The following is a 24,125-nucleotide window of genomic DNA, read 5'->3' as shown; positions in this document are numbered from 1 at the left end:
TTAAAATTGGGAAACTATTCTTTAGAAGAAAAGAAGAGTAGCCTGGGAGTCCCAGCTTTGCCACTCACTACCTTTATGACTTTGGGCGTCATTTAACCTTAAAGGAGACATTAACTTGAGATAACTTCTGTGATATCTTTCAGCTTTAACATTCTAAGACACTAAAAATCTTTCACATAGTAGATCATCCCTGTAGTAGCTTTACTTTGGAATCACAAAAAAGAAAACCTCTATTACTATCTATCTGCCTGGAACTGTGTTAAGTAAGTAGACATGTGCTGTTTCCCAGGGAAAAGAAGGCTTCACGAAATTGAATAGTCTGCCCAAATAGATATAGCTGAGTTGTGAAGCCAGGGCTTTTACTCATTTTTTTCTGAACCTGATATTCCTGTTCTTTCTAAATTCTTTTTAAAGTGTAGTATAATGTGATATATTAGAGGCATCAGTTGTTAAGTCATACTCTGAAAATGTTTCTTTCCCCCAATGTCCTTATAGTTTACATATAGCTTCCATTTCAGTAAATTTCATTTGAGTATATAAAGTTTTTAATGTTACCTAGGAAACCATATGGTTCTGAAAAGGATAATAGAAAAGGTAGAAAATGATGAGGTGAAACTTAACACTGATTTTAAGACCAATGCAGGTGAACTGTGTGTGCCCTTGTTCAATCACTGCTGTGCTCCAGAGCACATGTCCTAACTTGTTGTTGTCTCCAGGGTGAAAGCTATCTTCATATTTACTGGAATAGCAATTATTCCTGTTTTCCCTGAATTCACTATTTACCCTTATTTTCACTAGACTTATTTCCACTCAGATAGTTGTTATCTATGCATATACCCAACTAAATGGTTAGAGAATCCAGTTTTACATTTTTCTATTGTTAAAGATTTTTCCCCTTTCTGTGTCTTCCAGTACTTTTGTATCAGTGCTACTCTTTAGAACTTTCTGTGATGATATAAATGTTCTATATCTGCATTGTCCAGTATGGTAGCCACTAGACACAAGTGGCCGTTGAGCATTTGAAATGTGGCAGTGTAACCAAGGATCTAAATACTTAATATTGTTTAATTTTAATCAGTTTAAAGGTAATAACCACATGTGGCTGGTGGCTGCCATTATTACAGTTCCATATAGTGTCATCCAGCATTTGTCAGCATTTCATTTATGTGATACATTAAGTGCTTACATTCTGTTAGGCCTAAAAACAAAGTCTTCCTCCAAGGGAAGTACACATGAAAACATGAAGATTAACTGAATATATTTGATGTTGAAAGTCATTTTTTCCATTGACTTTTTGGTATTGTCAGCATGTCTTTCCATCTGTCTCTGTACTATAAATGTAGCAGATTGAACAGCTAAAAAGGATATTTTCATCCTTTCTCTTACAAAAATGAATGTTAGTTTATTTAGAACAGAAAAAATAGCATTGTAAATGCATGATTTTGCAATGCATAATTGCTGCTTGTATTCATTGTTCAAGTGATTTGTTTCCTGCATTGTATCTCAAAAGTGTTAACATTTTGAAAACATTTTCTAGAAAACAGCTGTTTCCTTGACAACCATGATGTATGCATCAGGGTTCCACTTAGCCCTTCCAAATATAAAATATTGCCACTAGCTAACACACTAGTGCACGTACAGGTGTACTTAATGCAGGACATGAGTAACCTAAATTTAACTTATATTTGCATTGCTAATTATGAAATTGCAATAAATTTAATGAAAGCCCTTTTGGTGAAAACATAACGTTGTCGTGTTTCGTCTACTTAAAATGTCTCTTTAAACATCAGCAGTAGATGATTTTACATTTATTCATAAGTTGGCTATCTAGGTTTCTCAAAATTTGTTTTATTTTGCTTTACTGTAGAAGTTGTCACATTTGTCTTCTTTGGAGGTTGCCTCATTTTGAAGAGATTTTGAAGATGTCTTCCCAGACATCTTAGCATTTATAGGCCTTACGTGCAGTCAGGGGCCTTTCCAAGTATTTGCTGCTCGGGTCTCACACTGCACAGAGCACAGTGCTGATGAGCACATTCTGGGCTCTTAGATACTTGGTGGCGATTAGCGCTGCTTGCTTGGGTAAAGCTGGCTGAGTGAGACAACTCTGAAAGCCATGTCCTTCAGTCGTGTTTTCTTGGTACAACACAAGTGAATCTTTGTAATTTAGATTAGAAAATTTTAATTAAATTCTCTATTTCTGGTATATAAGACCAAATCTCACTTGATCTTTAAAAAGGATTCTTGTACAGAAAATAAACAGACTGATCAGAAGGTGAACTATTCTATTCTATATAACTGCTAATCCATATCATTTGACTCATCTTTTCTGTTCCCGTTTTTAGTGATTGCCATTGATATTGATCCTGTTAAGATTGATCTTGCTCGCAATAATGCAGAAGTTTATGGGGTAGTGGACAAGATAGAGTTCATCTGTGGAGATTTCCTGCTGCTGGCTTCTCATTTAAAGGCTGATGTTGTGTTCCTCAGCCCCCCGTGGGGAGGGCCAGACTACGCTACTGCAGAGACCTTTGACATTAGGACAATGATGTCTCCTGATGGATATCCTTCAGACGTCCTAAGAATTTACACAAACACTGGTTGTGAGAAGGGTGTGTGTGTGTGTGTGTGTATGTGTGTTTGAAAGAAATTAGTGAAGAGGAGAAGAGCTAATAGCACTTGATAGATTCTAGTTTTACATAAAAAGCAGGTACAGTATGTAAAAATTAACTGGTGATGGATCTCCAAAAGTTATAGCAAATATGGGGTCTTACTTCCTTTGGTTACTATCCAATTTTACCATTACAAAACAAGAACTAGAAAGCATTAATTGTTTGGAATTATTGTCTGGAAATTAGGAATTTCCTCAAGACCTGTACCTAAAGTCTGGGTGACGGTCCCTTAACTTTTCTTCAGTTCACACTGGCTTGTGCTCATTCTCTGTGTAGCTTCACATTTTTCCTGTTATTCTTACAAGATACTGAAGCAAGCCCTTAGTTCATAAAGAATAATGTTCATATTATTTGTCCCTTTCTTTATCTCTACTCCCCGGAAGAACCATCTTTTTGACTCTAACAGGAAACATGTTTCTAAATTGCTAATTAAAACTTAGAATGTAGACTACAATGGACAGTTATTTGTCTTTATTCTTTACTGGAAAGAGGTCGTATTTTGCTTTCCTGCTGTTTCTATTTTCACAATAACTAGGAAATGCAGAAAGAGAGTGTGTATTTCTAACTCTTGGTTGCCTACCACTAGGATAAATGAAAAATAGGTTCTGACCTGTGCTACTGAATTGTAAAATCTGCTAGTTAATTCTCTTAGGTTCCATTAAGGGATTTAAATGTGTGCCTGATTATTACATATTAAAATACATATGGGTTATGATATAATAAGGAAAGAACTTAATCTGATGAGAAATTTACTGCTATTTTTGTTACTTTTCCTTAACTACTGTCACCTTCAAAATCTTCAGACTGTCCCAGAAGATCACTAATAATATTGTTTATTTTCTTCCAAGAAATGCTGATATTGACCAGGTAAGCCATTACTGAAGAACTATGAGCCTCTGCCATGACTGTTACAAAAAATGAGCAGAAAAAGATAAAGAGTATTTCTTTGAGAATGTATTAATGAGAAGTCTGGCTTTTTGACCGTTACTAGAAAACTAGAAGTGTTTGACAGTTAAATCCATAACTATTTCATCTTCATCTCCGTCCACAGTTCCTGGCCTTTTAATCACTCTGGGCTCTGGGCTTTTTTAAGCACTCTGGGCTTTTAATCATTCTGAACAGATGATTGAATGTGTTGTGTTTCAAATGTGCACATCTAAACTAGACAAGATTTGTCTTTACTGAAACCTACCTTGAGAATAGAAGTTTTAGGTATTCCTGAAAATAGTACCCTAAATAAAACCTTAATTTGGCCAGGATCAATTTCAACTATAGTCTTGAGATATAAAAGACACTTGACTAACATGAAAATGTTCTTATTCCTTTCTTACCATAAACATTTATTTTAATCATGTTATTTATTTCCCTAGTAGAATTTGATCTTATATAACTGCCTCATACAGATCCAATCGTGTCTTTATTTCATGCTTTTGTTGATCTTTTTAAAAGCACTTATTATATACTGCTTTGTACTAAGCATTCTGTTGAAAATCTTTTGTATTTCATATTCTAAATTTTACTACAGTGTTGCTAGGTGTAGGTTTTTCCTTGCTCTCCTATTTGGTACTCTGAGAACTGACCCTATCATTCTGAGCTTTTTTCATCTTATTCTGGAGAAATTATCTCCATTATTTATTCAACTATGTTCTATTTACCATCTTTTTTCCTTTTTCTGGGACATCTATTATGTGGATGTTAGTCTTCTATAACTATTTTCTGGAGTTTTGCCTGCTTTTTCCTTCTGAAAGATTATCTCGATTTGGTCTCCTATCTAGTTCATTCCTCAGGTTTATACGTTTTGTTATCATAGTCCATCTGTTGTATTTTTTAGTTCAACTATTCTTTTATTTTATTGGGGAAGGGGAACAGGACTTTATTGGGGAACAGTGTGTACTTCCAGGACTTTTTTCCAAGTCAGATTGTTGTCCTTTCAATCTTAGTTGTGGAGGGTGCCATTCAGCCTCAAGTTGTCCTTTCAGTCTTAGTTGTGGAGGGTGCAGCTAAGCTCCAGGTCCAGTTGCCGTTGCTAGTTGCTAGTTGCAGGGGGCGCAGCCCACCATCCCTTGCGGGAGTCGAATTGGCAACTTTGTGGTTAAGAGCCCACCTCCTACCAACTGAGCCATCTGGCAGGCAGCTCAGCTCAAGGTGCCCTGTTCAATCTTAGTTGCAGGGGGCAGAGCCCACCATCTCTTGCGGGACTCGAGGAGTTGAACAGGTAACCTTGTTGTTGAGAGCCTACTGGCCTATGTGGGAATCGAACCGGCAGCCTTCGGCATTACGAGCATAGAGCTCCAATCGCCTGAGCCACCGGGCCGGCCCCTAGTTCAACTATTCTTTACACTTATCCTTTCTGTACTTTTTTGCTTTCTTTTGCGTTCTAATATTATAAGAAGTTTAAATTCTTTTTTTTTTAATTAAAGTTTATTGGGGTGACAATTGTTAGTAAAGTTACATAGATTTCATGTGTAAAATTCTATATTAAGAAGTTTAAATTATTAACCTGTGTTATCCTTTCTGCCTTTGGTACAGTTTATTATACACTTTGTTTTTCTTCCATGAAATACTCATGGTCCTCAAATGTCTTATTGGATATTAGCTGTTCTCAAGTAATGCAGAAGGATAAATGACAGGCCAGAATCCACTGACTGTCAAATTGGCTGCACTTTAGAATCACTGGGGATACTTGTACAGACACTATGACTGTGCAAGCCCCACCCAGAAGTTGATGTAACCATTTTTGCCAAGTTCCCTGGGTCATTGTAATGTGTAGCCTGGGTTGAGAACCAGTGATGAAGCCTGTGTCAGCAGCCCCAGTGATAACTTTAAGGGATAAAGGTGGGTAAACTCTAGGGTTGCTAAGCCAGGCGCCACAAGACTGTACTCACTAAACACCATCTCCAGACATAGCTCCCCGCCCTTTGGGGAGGAGCTGGGCAAAAGCAGCATTTTAAAGGCTGGTCTCTTTAATCTTAAAGTATAATTCATCAGCTCTAGGGGTTTAGAGAGGGAGGAGCAAGACAGCTGCCTAGGTTAGTTTCCACCTGTTTCTCTTAGCTTTTCACAGCAAAACTTCATATTAGACTGCTCTAACTTTTAACTCCTGAACATAGACCAGAGTTCTCAGTATCTGCAAGTGAGGCAGCATGCATTGTTTATACACAGCAAAGGTAACAGGTAGCAAGAGCAGAGTTTCAAATTTCTTGTTTTCCTTCTTCCTGGTTTATCTTTTATCCAGAGGTCCTTCCCTTCATTCCACACATACAGTCACATTCAGACCATCCCAGGTCTCCATAAGTTTATTTTGTTTGGTGCTTTCCCTCTGGTGTCTCCAGAGCTATCCTTAAGGGAGTCAGCAGTCATACTAGTTCAGCATCTTCCTAGGGATTACAAGATAGGTGCATACGTAGTAAAAGTAATGCAACCTTCTTATAAGAAAGGTAGAGATTAAATGCTCTGGCTTCCTGGTAGATGACATCAGGAAAGGCCCTGGATGATACAGCATGTGAACTGGACTTTAAAGATTTGATCATAGGCACTGAGGTGAATGAAGGTGGCAAGAATATCGATGACATGGAACTGGGAATGTGGGTAATGTTCAAATAATAGGCTAAAAAAAAGATATGCAGAGTCATACATACTGGAGTTTAGTCTCAGCTCTGCCATTTATTAGCTTTCTAGTGGTGATTTTGAAGAGTAAATGCAATAACTGGGTAAAGCATTTATCATAGTACCTCTAGCCCATAAATCTTCAATAAAGCCTTGTATTTGTTACTTAGAAGATCCTATTATAAAGTTATCGTGTAAAGAATGTAAGTGTTACTGTGATTTTGAAGAGGACCAATATGAAAAGATGACGTGTTTTCTCTAGAGGAAAGAATAGAGACAGCTTTAATATTTGTGAAATGATCGAATTTAATTTATAAACATAACCCCAGATTATAGATTGTTTTCTTCCTCCTATCAGAAACCAGATATACTCCCTTGTACTGGACATATTCTCATTTTAATTTAGAACACTGGTTCTCAGCTGTGACTGCAAATTAGAATCTCTTGAGTGGTTTTGTTTTTTAATTATGGTAAAATGTATATAACAAAATTTACCATAAATTATTGTTAAGCTTACAGTTAGTTCAGTGGCACTGAATACTTTTCACATTGTTGTGTAAGTATCACTACCATCTCAGAACTTTCTCATCTTCCCAAAATGAAACTCTACGCCCATTAAACAATAACTCCCCATTACCCCCACACACAACCTGCCCTTAGTAACCACCATTGTACTTTTTGTTTCTATAAAAATTTTGACTACTCTAGGTACTTCATGTAAGCGGAATCAAATAATATCTGTCCTTTTGTGTCTAGCTTATTTCACTTAGCATAATTTCCTAAAGGTTCATCCATGTTATAGCATATGTCAGAATCTCCTTTTTAAGGCTGAATAATCTTCATTGTATGTATATACCACATTCTGTATATCCATTCATTCTCAGTGGACATTTTGGGTTGTTTCCCCAAAATGGCTGTTAAGAATGCTGCCGTAAACATGGATAAACAAATAATCTATTTGAGTCCCTGCATTCAGTTCTTTGGGGTATATGTACTCAGAAGTAGAGTTGCTGGTTCGTATGGTAATTCTATGTTTAGTTTTTCAAGGAATCACCATACTGTTCACAGCAGCTGAACCATTTTACATTCACACCAGCAATTCACAAGGATTCCAATTTCTCAACATTCTTGCTAGCACTTGTTACTTTGTGGTGGTGGTGGTTTGATAATAGCCATCCTAATGGATGTGAAATGGTATCTTATTGTGGCTTTGATTTGCATTTCCCTAATGACTAATGATGTTGACCATCTTTTCATGTGCATGTGTTCTGGATATTAATCCCTTATTAGATACATGCTTTGCCAGTATTTTCTCCTGTTCTATGGGTTGTCTTTTTATTCCCTTGGTAGTGTTCTTTGCTGTACAAAAGTTTTTTTAATTTTGATGAAGTTCAACTTACCTATTTTTTCTGTGTAATACCTGTGCTTTTCTTTTTTTTTTAAAGATTTTATTGGGGAAGGGGAACAGGACTTTATAGGGGAACAGTGTGCACTTCCAGGACTTTTTTTTCCAAGTCAAGTTGTTGTCCTTTCATTCTTAGTTGTGGGGGGTGCCATTCAGCTTCAAGTTGTTGTCCTTTCAGTCTTAGTTGTGGAGGGTGCAGCTCAGCTCCAGGTCCAGTTGCCATTGCTAGTTGCAGGGGACGCAGCCCACCATCCCTTGCGGGACTCGAGGAATTGAACTGGCAACCTTGTGGTTAAGAGCCCACTGGCCCATGTGGGAATCGAACCGGCAGCCTTCGGAGTTAGGAGCATGGAGCTCTAACCGCCTGAGCCACCGGGCCGGCCTCTACCCGTGCTTTTAATGTCATATCCAAGAAACCATTTCCAAGTTCAATGTCATTTTCCCCTATGTTTTCTTCTAAGAGTTTTATAGTTTTAGCTAAGTAGCTTTTTAAAACTACTGGCTACCCTGGTCCACTGGGAAAGATTCTAACTTATTTTCTGGGAATGAAGCTCAAGCATGAATCTTTTTAAAACTCCCTAAGTGATTGTAATGTGCAGCCAGAGTTAAGATTCTCTGGGTTAAAAGAAGAGTAAATAAAAACTAACAAGCCTGAGTTCTTACTCTCTGAGTTAGAAGGAAATGAAATTATATCTTGCTGCATATCATCTATTTATGAGCTATTGTGTCTAAACATTAGGCCTCCCAATTACGACATGCTGTATCAGTTACAAGGAAAAAGGTCCCTTCATGCATTTTTATAACAAATTTGATATTAATCCTAATATCTGTTACTCATATCTATGACTCAGATCTACATTTTAGACTCACATAAGATTGAACCTATTGATTCCATAATTCTTATTTTTCCTGTATGTAAATAGCTCTATAACTAGTCTCAAAAGAGGCTGTGTATGATCCTTATATAAAATATTAGATGAGCTTATCTGTATACTTGAATGACAATAGGAAATTCACTATTTATTGTAAAAGTTACAGTGATTAAATTTTTTCTAGTTAAAGTAACACAAGCCCAAGGAGAAAGTTAACTTTTTTTGTTTAATGTGTGTTTTTGAATTACTTCAAACACCTGCCAGAATTACAGTTGGTAGTTCTACCTCTAGAGGGAGTAATGACACTAGAGAATAATAAAAGTCAAAAAGGAAATTTGAGTGCTGGCCCTATGGCTCAGGGGGTTGGAGCTCCGTGCTCCTAACTCCTTCCGAAGGCTGCCGGTTCGCCGGTTCGATTCCCACATGGGCCCAGTGGGCTCTCAACCACAAGGTTGCCAGTTCGATTCCTCGCATCCCACAAGGGATAGTAGGCAGTGCCCCCTGCAACTAAGATTGAACACGGCACCTTGAGCTGAGCTGCCGCTGAGCTCCCAAATGGCTCAGTTGGTTGGAGCGCATCCTCTCAACCACAAGGTTGCCAGTTCGACTCCCATAAGGGATGGTGGGCTGTGCCCCCTGCAACTAGCAAGGCAACTGGACCTGGAGCTGAGCTGCGCCCTCCACAGCTAAGAATGACAAGACAACTTGAAGCTGAATGGCACCATCCACAAGTAAGATTGAAAGGACAACAACTTGACTTGGAAAAAAGTCCTGGAAGTACACGCTGTTCCCCAATAAAGTCCTGTTCCCCTTCCCCAATAAAATCTTTAAAATAAAAAAAGGAAACTTGAGGTTTCAAGTATATTGTTTGCTATTGGATTTAGATCAAATAACAGTGAGAAATCAACGTTTCTTTTTAGAAGTGAAGAAAATCTATGTGTAGGATTTTCAAAATGAGAGAAGAGAGTACTACTGCAAGATTGAGAGAGAGCAGAGTTACAGAGAAGTCCACTTTTTGTTAAAGAATATTTAGAATTTCACAACAACCTGAACTTCCAAATGGGTTGGGTTCCCAAAGTTTATGAATCTGCTGTTTAAAATTCAGGCTACATTTTTCCATAGAAATGACTAGAAAGAACATTAATTTCCCCTCCAAGGAGATTTGTACTCTGGGTAATATCTATATTTAGGGTAGTTACACTGAGTATGGGCGCTATAAATACAACTTGTCTTCCAAGCTTTCCACATAGGAGATGAGTCTAATAAGTCTAGCAAAATATTTTTCTAGGTCGCCTATTACCTCGATCTTTTATTCCCTTTTTTTCTTTGGGGCTATTTCAGGACATGTATTCCTTGTTACTCAGACTTCACTATCAAACTCAAGAACGGAATAATTTAAAAAGTCTTTGTGATGGGCACTTTGGAGAGAAGTTATACCTCATTCTCTGAAATCACTGTAGTTACCTGAGAACAGATTAAATTCAGTTCTGAGATTCCTGGGTATTTTATCTACTTGATGCCTATATCCTGTTACCCGAAAATAAGACCTCGCCAGACCATCATCTCTAATGCCTCTTTTGGAGCAAAAATTAATATAAGACCCGGTATTATATTGTATTATATTATATTCCCGGTCTTATAGCAAAATAAGACCAGGTGTTATATTAATTATTGCTCCAAAAGACTCATTAGAGCTGATTGTCCAGCTAGGTCTTATTTTTGGGGACACACGGTATTTTTTTCTTCATTTCTTTCCTTTGACAACTGTAAAATTGCAACCAATACTAGTTTTGGGTCTGTCATGCTTTCCAACCATGAAAAGCTCTTCCAAGTAGTAAGTGTGTACAATATGGATAGAGGTCTCTGAGCAGAATAGAATGGTTTAGTCTCCCCTAGGAAGCTACACAGTTATGAAGCTATGATTGTCAGGCTCCATCTTTGTAGAACCCTATAGGTGGAATCATTTTTTTTTTTTTAAAGATTCTATTGGGAAAGGGAGAACAGGACTTTATTGGGAAACAGTGTGTACTTCCAGGACTTTTTTCGAGTCAAGTTGTTGTCCTTTCAATCTTAGTTGTGGAGGGTGCCATTCAGCTTCACGTTGTTGTCCTTTCAGTCTTAGTTGTGGAGGGCGCAGCTCAGCTCCAGGTCCAGTTGCTGTTGCTAGTTGCTGGCGGCGCAGCCCACCATCCGTTGCAGGAGTCAAACCGGCAACCTTGTGGTTGAGAGGACGCACTCCAACCAACTGAGCCATCTGGGAGCTCAGCGACAGCTCAGCTCAAGGTGCCGTGTTCAATCTTAGTTGCAGGGGGCAGAGCCCACCATCCCTTGTGGGACTCGAGGAATTGAACTGGCAACCTTGTGGTTGAGAGCCCACTGGCCCATGTGGGAATCGAACCGGCAGCCTTCGGAGTTAGGAGCACGGAGCTCCAACTGCCTGAGTCACCGGGCGGCCAAGGTGGAATCTCTTAACAGTGGGCAGACACAGGATTGGTGAGAGGAGTAGCTCCTGGTTGGTTTGATATAGTACCTCCTTATCTTTGTTTGATTTTATAACTAAAATGTCTAGCTTCAGAAAAGTGACAGCATTTGTACTTTTCCGGCCATATTAATTTGTTCATACCAGTACGAGAGAGTAGGACAACACTGAGCATCATCCCTAAGAATTGTGTTGAAAATTAACTAGGAGGCCGTGCATCATGTAGTTTGTGGTGCTTGTCTAGTAGACGTACTGCACCCTCCTATGACTCCACTCAAATAGACATCATAACAATTAGGCCAAAACCTTTCTATTTTATTTCCTGATAAAGCAGGAAAATATTTATAAATTGACCTAATACTGTAGGTAGAACTTATCCTGCATTTGTTTAAGTTGTATCTTAAGTATAAAAGTGAATGTTAGATTTAATCAAGAGATCTCTTTCTAGTTGGTAGAGTGATTGAGCCTCCCATTGGAGCCAACACATAATGTCTCAGAAGGGAAAAGTTCCTCCTTATAACAGTCATCACACTTCTAATAGTTTATTAGGGAAAGGGAGAGAGAGGGCTTATTGATAGGTAACATTTCTTAAACTTGTCATACAAAAGAATACAGTTATATGCATTTGAATAAAACTAAGTATTTTTGTAATATTTATTAACTATTTTAAAATATGGAAACCGGTAATATTATTTGGAAATACATTTTAAATACAACTAAGTTCAGTTCATGAGCATTTTTAGTGTTTGCTTTTGGCTGAATACAATAAAAATTGACCATTAATTTCTTTGCAAATATCAGTTCCAAGCTATCATAGTATTTGCTTATTCAATTTAAAAATGGCACCTTACTATTTTCTAAATATTAGGATTAATAACAAATTTGTGTCAAATTGTTGAAAATGAAATTTCCATGGTGGCAGTCTGGTCTAATGGCAGCACTCTAATACAGTCAAAACTCTACCCATGTAGTCGGTATGATGGAGTCATCTCAACAGGTGTTAGTCCAGTTTTTGACACCGGAAGCAGAAGAGAGTTGAAAGAGGGCTAAGAACTAAATTGGACTTCTGGTACATGTAGGAATAATTAATTCTAAAACTGCTTCACCTGAAAATACCCAAGCTTTAAATCTCAGAGCATTCCAAAGCACATTCCTGCTGCAAAGGACCAGTACCCTGCATCTGTATTACAACATGGGAGCTTAATAAATACTTCTTCTTAATGGCATACTTAGAGTTTATGGGGTTCCCTACACATTTTCGTTGTTCATCATAACTCTGGAGTAAGCGAGTCAGGTTATGAGCCTGGTTTTATTGGCGGGTGAACTAGGGAAGTTCAGTGATTTGCTAGGTCATCCTGGCTCACAATGGCAGCATTCAGAGTGCTTTGCTGTCTCCACTGACACGTATCCATTACTGAAGAGCAGATTCAGTTCTTATCACAGAGTTAGCCCACCTTGAGGTTGAGAGTAGTGAATAGAAGTTATGACAAGAGAAGCAAAGGGAATTATATAGAATCTCGGCTGAATCATTTTATTTCATTCCTGGTTGGTGAGAAAGACGACAGAGGGCTAAAAATTCACCACAAAATGAAAGACACTTGCTGCTGAGCTTTATCTGTCGTGGGTATTCTCTTTTCTAGTAGCCCGTTCCCAGGTTTTTAGACCAACTCTGTTCTTAGTGAAATCCACTGCTTAATCATACATTGCAATTAAGGATACCATTGATCAGCTTCTAATGTTTATTAGCCAGCTTTTCCCTTAGAAAGTTTGCTGCTGAACAGTTAAAAACAGTATTCATCCTTGTACTGCATGTTGTTTTCCAGATGGGCTGTGGAACTAGCCTTGTAAGTCAAAGTAGAAAGGCACAGATATTTCTGAATAGAAGCTTATATTCACTCCTTTGAGTAAATTCTTTCAGTAAATGATGTAGATAAAGAATAGAAGGACGCCACACATAGTGCTACATACAAGATCTTTGCTAATAGCAAAGGCTTCCCGACTCTGGTCTATCATGTTTAGTAACTTGTTGAATTTAAGAATAATCTGCATGTTTCCAGTATCTGTTTCTGAGAACAGGTAAGGGACAAAGCTTTAATATTTGTGAGAACCGGAGGTTAGCCTTCATGTTATATGAAAAACTATCAGGAAAAATAAAAATTAAGTTTTATTCACTTAAGCATAGAAAAATCTCATTTCTGTTTACCATGTGCAAAGAAATAGAACAAACTTTAATAAATACCTGTAATTTTTAGTGTTGCTTGGTTTTCCACTGATAAAAATATTGTCTTTTATCTCCCAGATAACTGTTCATTGGAAATATTTTTATCCAACTTGCTTTTATTTCTGTGTGGTTCTTAATTGGCTATAACAAAAGAAACATGATCACAACAAGGCATCTTGGGTAAGGCACAAACTTTTTGACATTAGGTTTCTAATCACAGCCAGTATTTCAGATGTTTGCTGCTCCTGTCACTGTAATTGACAGAGATCTGTAGGCCCCATAAAAAGTACTCTTAATTCTCACCTAGTGTAATTTGCATGTAGTAAAAGAAGATTTTTTTTTCAGTGCTCTAATTTTTCTGCCTATTTTAAAGTGTTCCTGTCCTTAATATTTATGTTTTTCCATTGGGATCTGGTTTGGAAGTTATTTTCCCTCATTCATTCAATTACCATACATTTTTACTTCAAATCACTTCGCTTTTGAAGAATAATGCAGTTTTGAGTGTTTATTTGACTCTTAAATCTTCTGTGTTACATGTTACTAAAGTTATCACCTTCATTGTGATCTTTACTTGTTTCTCCTTCCCGCATCCCCAAAGAACAACTTTATTGTCTGATGTAAAATCTAGTTGATGAGCATTCAGTCCTTAGTTTTGGTTGCAGTCCAAACTAATTGGGATTTCTTTTGGTAAATCTAGTACATTTAGGTAATATACCAAAAACATCACATGTAATCAGAACTGCTTATATTTATCTGTTTACTTACCCACCCTTTTCTCTCTTCCTTTCCTCTCCTCTCTTCTCCTTCCCTCTTCCTCTCCATTAAACTTTAGGAAAGGGGAAGGAACCAAGTAATATTTTGTCAGTTAAACCTGCTAGTGAAAAATAAAGACAGCTAGAAGTTGATGTCATTAAGTTCGCTTAAAGCAAAGGATTAATTTATTGGCTTGAACTACGTAATCTTTACAGTCTTTCCAACTCCTAAAAATGTGAAAAAGTGCAAAAAGGCTAAAATTCAAAATTATTTTTATTTTTCCAATTGCAATTAGCATACTTACATTCATTTCAACTGTACAACATAGTGATTAGACATTTATATAACTTAAGTGATCACCCTGATAAATCTAGTACCCATCTGACACCATAAATAGTTATTACAATATTATTGACCGTATTCCCTATGCTGTACTTTACATCCCCATGAGTGTTTTTATATGGCAATTTGTACATCTTAATCCTGTCCCCTTTTATTATCCATCAGAAATTATTTTTAATTAGAACACTTGTATGTAGTCTGTTAAGTTTTTGTAAATTTCTTTCTAAACACTAAGCAGATCTGCTTTCAAATATTTTTTTAAGTGTGCTAAAAGCAGGAGCCAAGTGTGCATGTGGGGTTTGCCCTGTCATTATATTTTGACATAGATTCATTCACCTTTGCCTCTAGTATCAGAAGCAATACTTGTTTTATTTATCCATCATCTGACTCTCGCAGCTAGAATTTAAGATTCATGAAGGCAGAGGTTTTTTTTGTTTTTCTTGCTACACTCCACAGCCTAAAACAAAAACCTATAAACACATTGTAAATAGTTGTTGAATAAAATAATTCATTTGCTGTTTTGTAATAGACCTCAGAAAACTTCTATTTAAGTAAGGACATCATTATTCCTTTTTCTATCCAAAGCACCCAAATTCAGGCAACCCTCTAAAGAATGGAGACGGAGAAAAGAAACTACCATATCTCCTCAGAGATTTATTTTAATGTAACATTATTTATGGCTTATTAAAAAAATGCCTTTTGGGGGGAGATGGATAGTATTCCCATTTTTCAGATTTAGAAAGTCAAAGCCTATCTTAAGGGCTTTCCAAATCAATACAGCAAATTATTGGTAGACCTTATATTAAAATTTCCCTCTGACTGCTTTTTCTTCTACCAGACCCATCCTAGCAAATGTTTTGCTGTTGTTTCAGCTCTACTTAGATTCTCTTAACCCTTCTGTTCTCTCCTTTCTTCTCCTCTGTTCTTCCCCACCCTCCACCCCCACCCCAAGAAAACTTCAGTTTGCCAATCTCACTTTGTTTACAAATAAATTGCAGTTTAAAGGAATGGGAGAAATACTGCACTTAAGTTATATCTTTTAGAAAAATTGTGAAACAATTATATTTTAGATATACTAGACAAAATGCTTTTTTAAAGACATAATTCTTCATTTTGCCTTTGTAAAAAAACTCAGACTGACAAAGATACCAAAATAGAAAATAAAACAATTATTCCTAATAATTGCCACTCTGAGACTACCAGGCTATTTTAATTTCTAGTTTTACTTAATTATGACATTTTTATTAGCAAACAGTGGGATGTACGTGTGCTTTTTATCACTATAATAAATACTTTGTTTGATTCGTGTTGCCACTTATTCCTATTGATAAGAACACACCCATCTCTTTTGTGTCCCTTTGTGGGCAGAGGTGATGTTGACATTGTTACTGCCTTTATTGGCCTTTTTCTTTCTCTTAAGAATGTACCATAGAATGACCTGTTGTTTCTTCCCTATTTCTGTATCTGCTAGTTCTTTTCTAAGAGGAAGTTGAAATGCTTTAAAATACACACTCATTAGGAATGGACAATAAATCTTTCATTATACTAAATGCTGGTGTAGTATGTATGTGTAATTAAACTGAGCTCTCTCAGCCTCCAAACCAAATTAGACCAATAGTGCCTCTCTTTGCAAAGTATACAACTACAGTTTTGCCAATTACAGTTACAGAATTAATTTTTAAAATGCATGTCTCTTGTTTGTCCCTGTCCCTGGGAGTACTTTGGGCATCCCTTTCTCCAACACTCGGCGTCTCCAATGCTGTGACTCCCAGGGCTTCCCGCTGCGTTCTCCTTTCCCTTAGTTCTCACTGCTTCCTCCGTAACCTGATCTCTGGTGATGACAACATGAGTTACAAGGTAGTATATTTACTAATTAATAGACTTGAGAGGTTGGAGGAAAAAATATGGGACTAAAACAAAACTACCTGAATAAGAACTTAGGGTAAAGCACTGCTAGTTGGAAGCATTCTTTTGATGTTCATTCTGTAGAGGTGGAGAGGGTGGTGCTTTTAGCTTCCTAATAAAGGGATTCATCACTGTGTTCTAGTAGACCTCAAAAAGAGCAATATATTTTACCACAATAAAATAGGGAGGGGTAGATTTAAACACACACACACACACACACACACACACACACACACACACAGTAGAGCAACAGGTGGAAGAGGCAGTCCACGCTGGCAAATAGCAAAGGAGACCAGTTAGAGAAGGAAAAAGTATTTAGTAGGACACCAGAACTCTCATGAGAGTGGGGTCATAGCTGTCTTGCTCTCTGATGTATTATTCCTAGTGTCATGCATCATATATCATAGCTCAGTACATATTGTTGAACGATTGAGAGAGTAAGATGTGGAAGATAAGGGGAACAGGACAAAATTGTTCACCTTTTGAAAGTGAGTTATTTAAATTTCTATCTAAGTAAGCCTGATATTTGGAAAGGATGTGTTCATTTTCTCTTTCTCTGAGTTCTTTAGCTTCTGACATTAGAAAGATTAAGTTCTGTACAATAACAGCACTATCGTCTTATCCGTAGTATCGAAAGTGTCTGAAACAAGCATTTCTGCCACCAAATACTGCATTAATACCTGGAAAGTAAGAGTGAACATTTGAGATGCCTCCTGATTTGAAGGACTTGAATAGAAAGCCAGAGTCGTCATATTATTTGATGAAACATATGATTGAAAGATTTATTTTGAAATCATGCTTATGTATGTATGACTTCTGTTCCTTTTTTTAGGTGGCATCCTTAGCTGGGCCTGGAGGGCAAGTGGAAATAGAACAAAACTTTCTTAATAATAAGTTGAAGACAATCACTGCTTATTTCGGGGATCTGATCCGAAGACCAGACTCTGAATCATAACAGTAAGGTGGTAAAAGGACAAAAAGATAATGTAGTGGTTACAATGTTATTCAGATGAGACGCTGGAATTTCTGTATTCACTGATATTTTTTACCCATTGTCTTATATCACCATGTAAAATGGAAACTTAACAGGAGATTAATGACTGTTAATGAAGTACTTTGAGATCTTTGGGTAATATTAACTATGTATTGTACATTAGGACAGTGAGTGTCTGATATGAAACAGTCAGGCATTCTCCTGTGCTGAATGTCAGTCAGCATGTGTGTGTATATATGTGTATATGTCTGTATCTTTATAAAATTTTAGATGTTTTTGTGTAACATCTTTGTGTGTATGTGTAAAAAGCAATTATTGTTATTTTTTTAATGCAGAGAGAAAACAATGAATGAGTTATAGTCTATCTACCCATTTAACCCCTTTTGAAATAAATAATGGTAAACCTTCAAGGGTAGAAGCACAAATAGTACAGGGTGGGTCCAAATGAAAAATAAAAGTCTCCCACCCCCTTCCTCTACTCTTCATTCATCCCTCTAAAAATACCCTCAGCTAACAGTATCTTATAATTCCTTCGGAGGACAGAAAGGAATTGCAGTAGACTCTTAATACACTTTTTTCCCTTCATTGCAGCACTGTTCAATACTCCCCCCACCTTTTTTTTACTTAATGAGTTTTTTTTTATTAGTATATCTTGGAGACCTTTCCATGTCATCATATACATACAGAGCTACCTCATTCCTTTTAGTGGCCATCTTGTATTCTATCTTCTGGATACGCCATAATTTAACCAGTTCCCTGTTGATAGAAATTTGGGCTGTTTGGGGTTTTTTTAATTATCAGCTATTCTGTGCTGTGGTTAGAATGCATGTTTCCCTCCACCCTCCCCAGCTCGGGGCATCATCAAGCATCTTAGTTTTTGCTATCTCATGTGTGAGGAAAATGGTATCTTATTGTTAGTGTGTGTTTCCTTAATTATGAATGAGATTTGAGCATATTTCCATAATTTTGGTCTTTTCAAAATAGTTTTGCCCTTTTAAACTGACTATTCCTATCTTTTATCAGTTTTTCTTTTGGATTGTTATTTTCTTTACTAATATGTATTAAGACCCCTTTGTTTTTAGTAGGTATTGCAAATATGTTTTTCCAGTTGTTAGCGTTAGACTTATGAGGTGTGATCAAAAGATACAGTGAATGTTTAAATAAATAAATAAATTATTACAGTTAAAGACACTTTTGCCATTAACCCCCCTCAAAATACTCCCCCTCACTTTGAACACATTTATCCCATCGTTCTTGCCACTTTCTGAAGCAGTTCTGGAAGTCCTTTCGTACGTGTCTTTAGTTTCACTGTCCTGGTTGCCTTGATGTCCTAAATCGATTCAAAACATTTTCCTTTCCTGGTCATTTTGACTTTGGGGAAGAGCTAGAAGTCGCACAGTTCCAGATCTGGTGAATAAGGTGGATGAGGACACACTGTAATGTTTTTATTTGACAGATATTGCTGTACCAGAAGTGATGTGTGACACAGAGCCTTTCCGTTGTGATCAAAACATAGGTGAATGCTGCCGCCAAGTGCCATCCAACCAAAAGGCAGGGATCTTCAATACGGGAAGCAGTGTGCGGAATCTTAATAACAGTGTGTGGCAAGTTTCATCTTGTTCAGTTCAGTCAGTTGGGTATGAGCTATGGTTGAGAGAAGGTGTGTTTTAAAGTGTGCCATAAATCATCCTCCATCATGACAATGCTCCGTGTCACACATCGCTTTTGGAATGGCAATTTCGGTGTGTCCTCATCCACCTTATTCACCAGATCTGCCACCATGCGATTTCTGGTTCTCCCCAAAGTCAAAATGATTCAGGACATGGAGGCAGCCATGACAGTGCAACTAAAGACACGTAAAAGAGGACTTCCAGAACTGCTTCAGAAAGTGGCAAGAATGATGGGATAAGTATGTTTGAAATGAGGGGGAGTACTTTGAGGGAGATTAATGGCAAGGTAGCTTTTACTGTAGTAAATTTCTTTTTTTTATATTTAAACATTCACCATATTGTTTGATCACACCTCGTATCTTGTGGGTATTTTTGTTTTGTTTGCCATAAGTTTTTATATACTCAGACTCATCAGTCTTTTTTCTTCATTGCTTCTGCATTTACGTCCTTGGGAAAGATCTTTTCCACTCCCACAATATAAATGCATTTATCCAAGCTTTTTTCTAGAACTTTCTTGCTTTCATGTCTTTGCTCCACTTAGAATTTGTTTTTTGACATTTTAGTTTATAAAGTTAGTGTTTTAAAAATTTCCATTGCAAAAACAATGTGAAATATATTTTATAATGTGGCTTTTATTCTTTTTCTATTAAAATGGCAGTGAATGGAGGAAGAATATGTGTTGCTTCATTATTCATGTATTATAAAAATTGTATTCACTCATTTTTACAAGTAGGTAAAAAGAAAGAGACAGGACTCTGGCTATTGGGGATTTTGGACCTTTATCTTTTAATGTGGGCATGTTAAACATTAAACAAAACATGGTTTGGACTGGGATGAAGCTGGGGAAATCAGACTAATTTGAGGGGATTTTCAGTAAGTACTAGAAAAAATTAACTATTGAATAATAAAGACCTTTGTTGGAGAATGAGAAGCAATGCTGATTTCAGTGTCCTGTAACTTTACAACGTGCCTGATTGCCTTGCAATACAGAGCAATTGCACTGGTCATTAGGATTAAATTACTTTTTATTAGTTTTACAACATCAAAATCTGTCAATGTTTTGTTTTTACACTTTTTCATCATGTAGCATTAGGGTATATATCATAAACTTGTCACCATTTTTTTAAATAATAGCAGCATTGATCATAAATAGATCTATCTGTGGCCCCTAGTACTAGACTGTGACTTGACTTAGCCACTTGGGATGGTAGGTGGAGGGGTTAAAGCGGATTTCCAAAATCAGTTAATTTTTAGTGTTTGTCATTTAGCCTTTCATGTATACGCTATTTCCACAATACATTGTCTTACTTGTATATTGTTAATATTAAAACTAATTTGTCTTCCTGAACATGCATGACCTTATATGAGTAGAACAGAACGCCTGACCAAGATTTAAATATTCCTGCCCCCTAATCACACGCAGATATAACTGATTTATAGACCTGTCTATAGATTACTAGTGCTCAAAAGAACTTTAGTCTATTATGCAACCCCCATGTTCAAATAAAACCTCACCGAGAAGCCAAATATGCAAAACAGATAAAAACCTTTGGAGCTGCTTAACATAAAACAAGTGAGGACGCTAGCAGTCCTTGCTAGCGTCCAATTCTATCATTTTTTTCTTGTTAAAATGCAAAAATTTTAAAGCCATTTTTATAAATGAATATGTATTTTAACAATTTAAATACAAAGTGAACACCCTTCACCCCCACCCCCTGCCTTAAGCCCTTGCTGTCCGCCCCATCTCCCACATTTTCATTCCTCTTCCCAAAGGCAACACCAGTTAACCCTAATATCTATCCTTTAAGACGTTTTCCTATGCAGTAAAAGCTTGTGAGCACACAGTGCAATGGTGGGCTTATATTATTTTGACATTTGATTTAGTTTTTAATTTAATATGTCTTACAAATTTTTCCACATCAGCACATATACACCTGCACTATCATTTTTAACAGTCACATAGTACAAGTCCGTAAGAATTCCTTAACCATTACCCAACTGTAAACATTTAAATTGTTCCCAGATTTTGTAATTGCAGATAGTATTGCCGCGTATTTTTTTAAGTAGGGTAGGTTTCTAGAAGTGAAAATTTTAGCTCAAAGGTCATGTTTATTTTTTTATTTGGTATATCATGTCAAGTTGTCTTTCAAAAACATTCTCACCAACTACTCATGAAAGGGACCAGTTTCCCCCACCCTCAAAAACATTGCATATTTTTACTTCTGACGTTACCAATCTAACTGGCAGTAAAGTTATTTTAATTTGAATGTCTTGATTACTAGTGAGGTATGAGTAGTTTTTCAGGTATTAGCCAAATGCATGTGTTAGTCTAATTTTTTCACCAAATGAATACCTAATTGCTATATCATTTTCTATTAAATGAATTAACCTTTCTTCATTAATTTGAAATCTAACTCTGTGTGTGTGTGTGTGTGTGTGTGTGTGTGTGTGTACTTTTTTCTGGAATTCCTGTTCCATCGATCACTTATCCATTCCTGTGCCATATGTTTTTTATTACTATAATTTTCATTATATGTGTGGATACATGTGAATTCCCCCATTATCAGTCTCAAAATTTTCTTGATTCTTCCTGAGTATTTTTACTTTTTTTAGATGAACTTGAATTTATCAAGTTCTATTTTTGAAATCTTTTAGGATTTTAAATTTTCAATTTGGGAAGAATGATGTCTTCACAGGATTGACTTCCTATTCAAAGACTTCACATGCCTCCTCCATTATTCTGATCTTTTGTCTTTCAGTGAAGTTTTATCATTTTAGTTGTACAGTAGTTCTCCCTTATTCATGGTTTCAGTAGCTCGAAAATATTAAATGGAAAATTCCAGAAATAATTCATAAGTTTTAAGTTGCGCGATGTTCTGAGTAGCATGATGAAATCTCACATAATCCCTGAACGTGAATCAGCCTTTTGGTGTCTACACTGTATGACACCCAACCGTTAGTCACTTACCCTGTTTCCCCGAAAATAAGACCTAGCCGGGCCATCAGCTCTAATGCGTCTTTTGGAGCAAAATTAATAAAGACCCCAGTCTTATTTTACTATAAGACTAGGTCTTTAATATAATATAGTATAGTATAGTATAGTATAGTATAGTATAGTATAGTATAGTATAGTATAGTATAGTATAGTATAATTAATAATATAATAAAATACCAGGTCTTATATTAATTTTGCTCTAAAAGACGCATTAGAGCTGATTGTCTGGCTAGGTCTTATTTTCGGGGAAACACGGTAGTAGCCGTCTCGATTTTCAGATCAACTCTTGCAGTATCACAGTGCTTGCATTCAAGTCACCCTATTTTATTAATGACCCCAAAGCACAAGAGTAGAGAGGCTAACAATTCAGATATGCTAAATAGAAGGTGTAAGGTGCTCCTTTTAAGTGAAAAGGTGCAAGTTCTTGACTTAAGGAAAAAAAAATTTATTCTGAGGTTGCTAGGATCTACAGTAATGAATTTTCTATTCATGAAATTGTGAAGAAGCAAAAAAATTCATGATAGTTTGCTGTCACACCTCAAACTGCAAAAGTTTCGGCCACTGTGCACGATAAGAGTTTAGTTAAAATGAAAAAGCCATTAAATTTGTGGGTGGAAGACAACAGAAAACATACATAGGGTGTCAAAAAAATGTACACACATTTTAAAAAGGAAAAAACTGTATTAAAATTGTAATACTCAATATATACCAGTAACAAAAGATGAATACAAGTCCCGTTTAACTTCTGCAATCACAAGAGGTGCTCAAAGTGATTGCCATCGGCGTCCAGACACTTCTGATTACGGCAAACTACTGCTTGAGCAATGTTGACTAAAGTGTCCACTTCTATACATTTTTTTGGCACCCCAAGCGTGTGTGTGTGTGTGTGTGTGTATATCTATGTATGTGTATGTGTATATATGTATATATATACATATATACACATATATGTATATATATACATCTATATATATATTTCATTTGTAAATACATATGTATATATGTATGTTTATATATATGGTTCGGTACCTTCGAGGTTTCAGGAATCCACTGGGGGTCATGGAACATATCCCCTACAGATAATGGGGGACTACCATATAAATCTTGCATATTTTTTGCAAGTTTATTGCTTTGTATTTCACATTTTTTGTTTGATTTTGAATGAGATCTTTTTTGTTAAATTTTCTAATGCGTGTGTTGTTTGTATAATATGTAACGGTGCTTTTAATTTTTTATATCCAATCACCTTACTGAACTCTTTTTGATAGTTCTGCTAATAGTTTTTCAGTTGATTCACTTTGATTTTCTAAATAGGCCATCATGACATCCACATGAGTTTTTCTCTTTGCCAATATGTATGCCTCTTAATTCTTACTCTTTTCCTATTGCATTGGTTAGTACTGCCGGGAATATTATGATAATGGCACTTGTTCCTTGCTTTTTATTTTGCAGTGAAAGGTTAGAAGCATTTCTATTAAATATTAATGTAGCTTGCATTAAAATTAAAGCTATTACTTTTCTTTCCTGGAGATTTTTTTTGTTCTTATTGAATAAAATACTAAATAACTTAAAATTTCCAGTTATACAACCGTATCTGCATTTTATCATTAAATCCTGCTTTATCATAATGTATTATTATAGTTCACTACTGGATTTCACTTGGTTAGTTTACTTTGTTTTGTTTTGTTTATGCTTTGAAAGCCTTCCATTTATTTCTCTGTCCTAAATAACTTTAGTGTTATTTATTCATTGAACCCTGGGTAGAACTCCAGGAATATTAGACCTGATACCTTTTTAAGGAAGACATTTTGATAGTAGCATTTTTTTAAGTCATCTTTTTATTTAGGTTTATTAATGCCTTCATAAGTTTTGTTAATAATTTATAATCCCCTGGAAAATATCCATTCACTTAGATTTTGGTTTGTTGATATAAACTTAGCACATTATCTCATGTTATTTGCTTTCGTTCTTTAACTTTTCATTTTTTATTAATTTCTGTCATAAAAAGTTTGAAAAACGAGCACAAAAAAATTTCATGTACAGTTCACTCATTTTCCCACATGTTAATATCGTATCTCAGGCTGCTCAGAAGTGGACCCAGACGAATTCTAGAGGAATCTGACTACTGCCTACCGCCCAGCCACACTGTTCTCCCTCCACGCCTCTCATCCCACCATTTAGCCCTGATCCTACAGCTCTCAGTTCTTCCCAGCT

General features: G+C 36.4%; 1 protein-coding gene across 2 annotated transcripts in view; it reads left to right on the top strand.

Moving 5' to 3' along the window:
* The window catches only part of TGS1 (trimethylguanosine synthase 1), a 42,906-nt gene extending 19,475 nt beyond the window's left edge, over window positions 1-23,431 (top strand). Inside the window, exons 11-14 of one of the 2 annotated variants that reach the window (XM_074319028.1) lie at window positions 2,343-2,559; window positions 3,458-3,536; window positions 13,331-13,432; window positions 17,085-17,210. In XM_074319028.1, the coding sequence (XP_074175129.1) occupies window positions 2,343-2,559; window positions 3,458-3,536; window positions 13,331-13,399 (365 nt within the window). In that variant the 3' untranslated portion in view covers window positions 13,400-13,432; window positions 17,085-17,210. Of the gene's footprint in view, window positions 1-2,342; window positions 2,560-3,457; window positions 3,537-13,330; window positions 13,433-17,084 lie in introns of both variants that reach the window. The other variant, XM_019711075.2, reaches the window with a different exon arrangement.
* The last annotated feature ends 694 nt before the right edge of the window (window positions 23,432-24,125 follow it).

This window comes from Rhinolophus sinicus, linkage group LG14 (genome assembly GCF_036562045.2).
Source record: "Rhinolophus sinicus isolate RSC01 linkage group LG14, ASM3656204v1, whole genome shotgun sequence".
Lineage (NCBI taxonomy): Eukaryota > Metazoa > Chordata > Mammalia > Chiroptera > Rhinolophidae > Rhinolophus > Rhinolophus sinicus.
The sequence above is the reverse complement of the archived record's forward strand: the minus strand, read 5'-3'. Positions and strand labels throughout refer to the sequence as shown.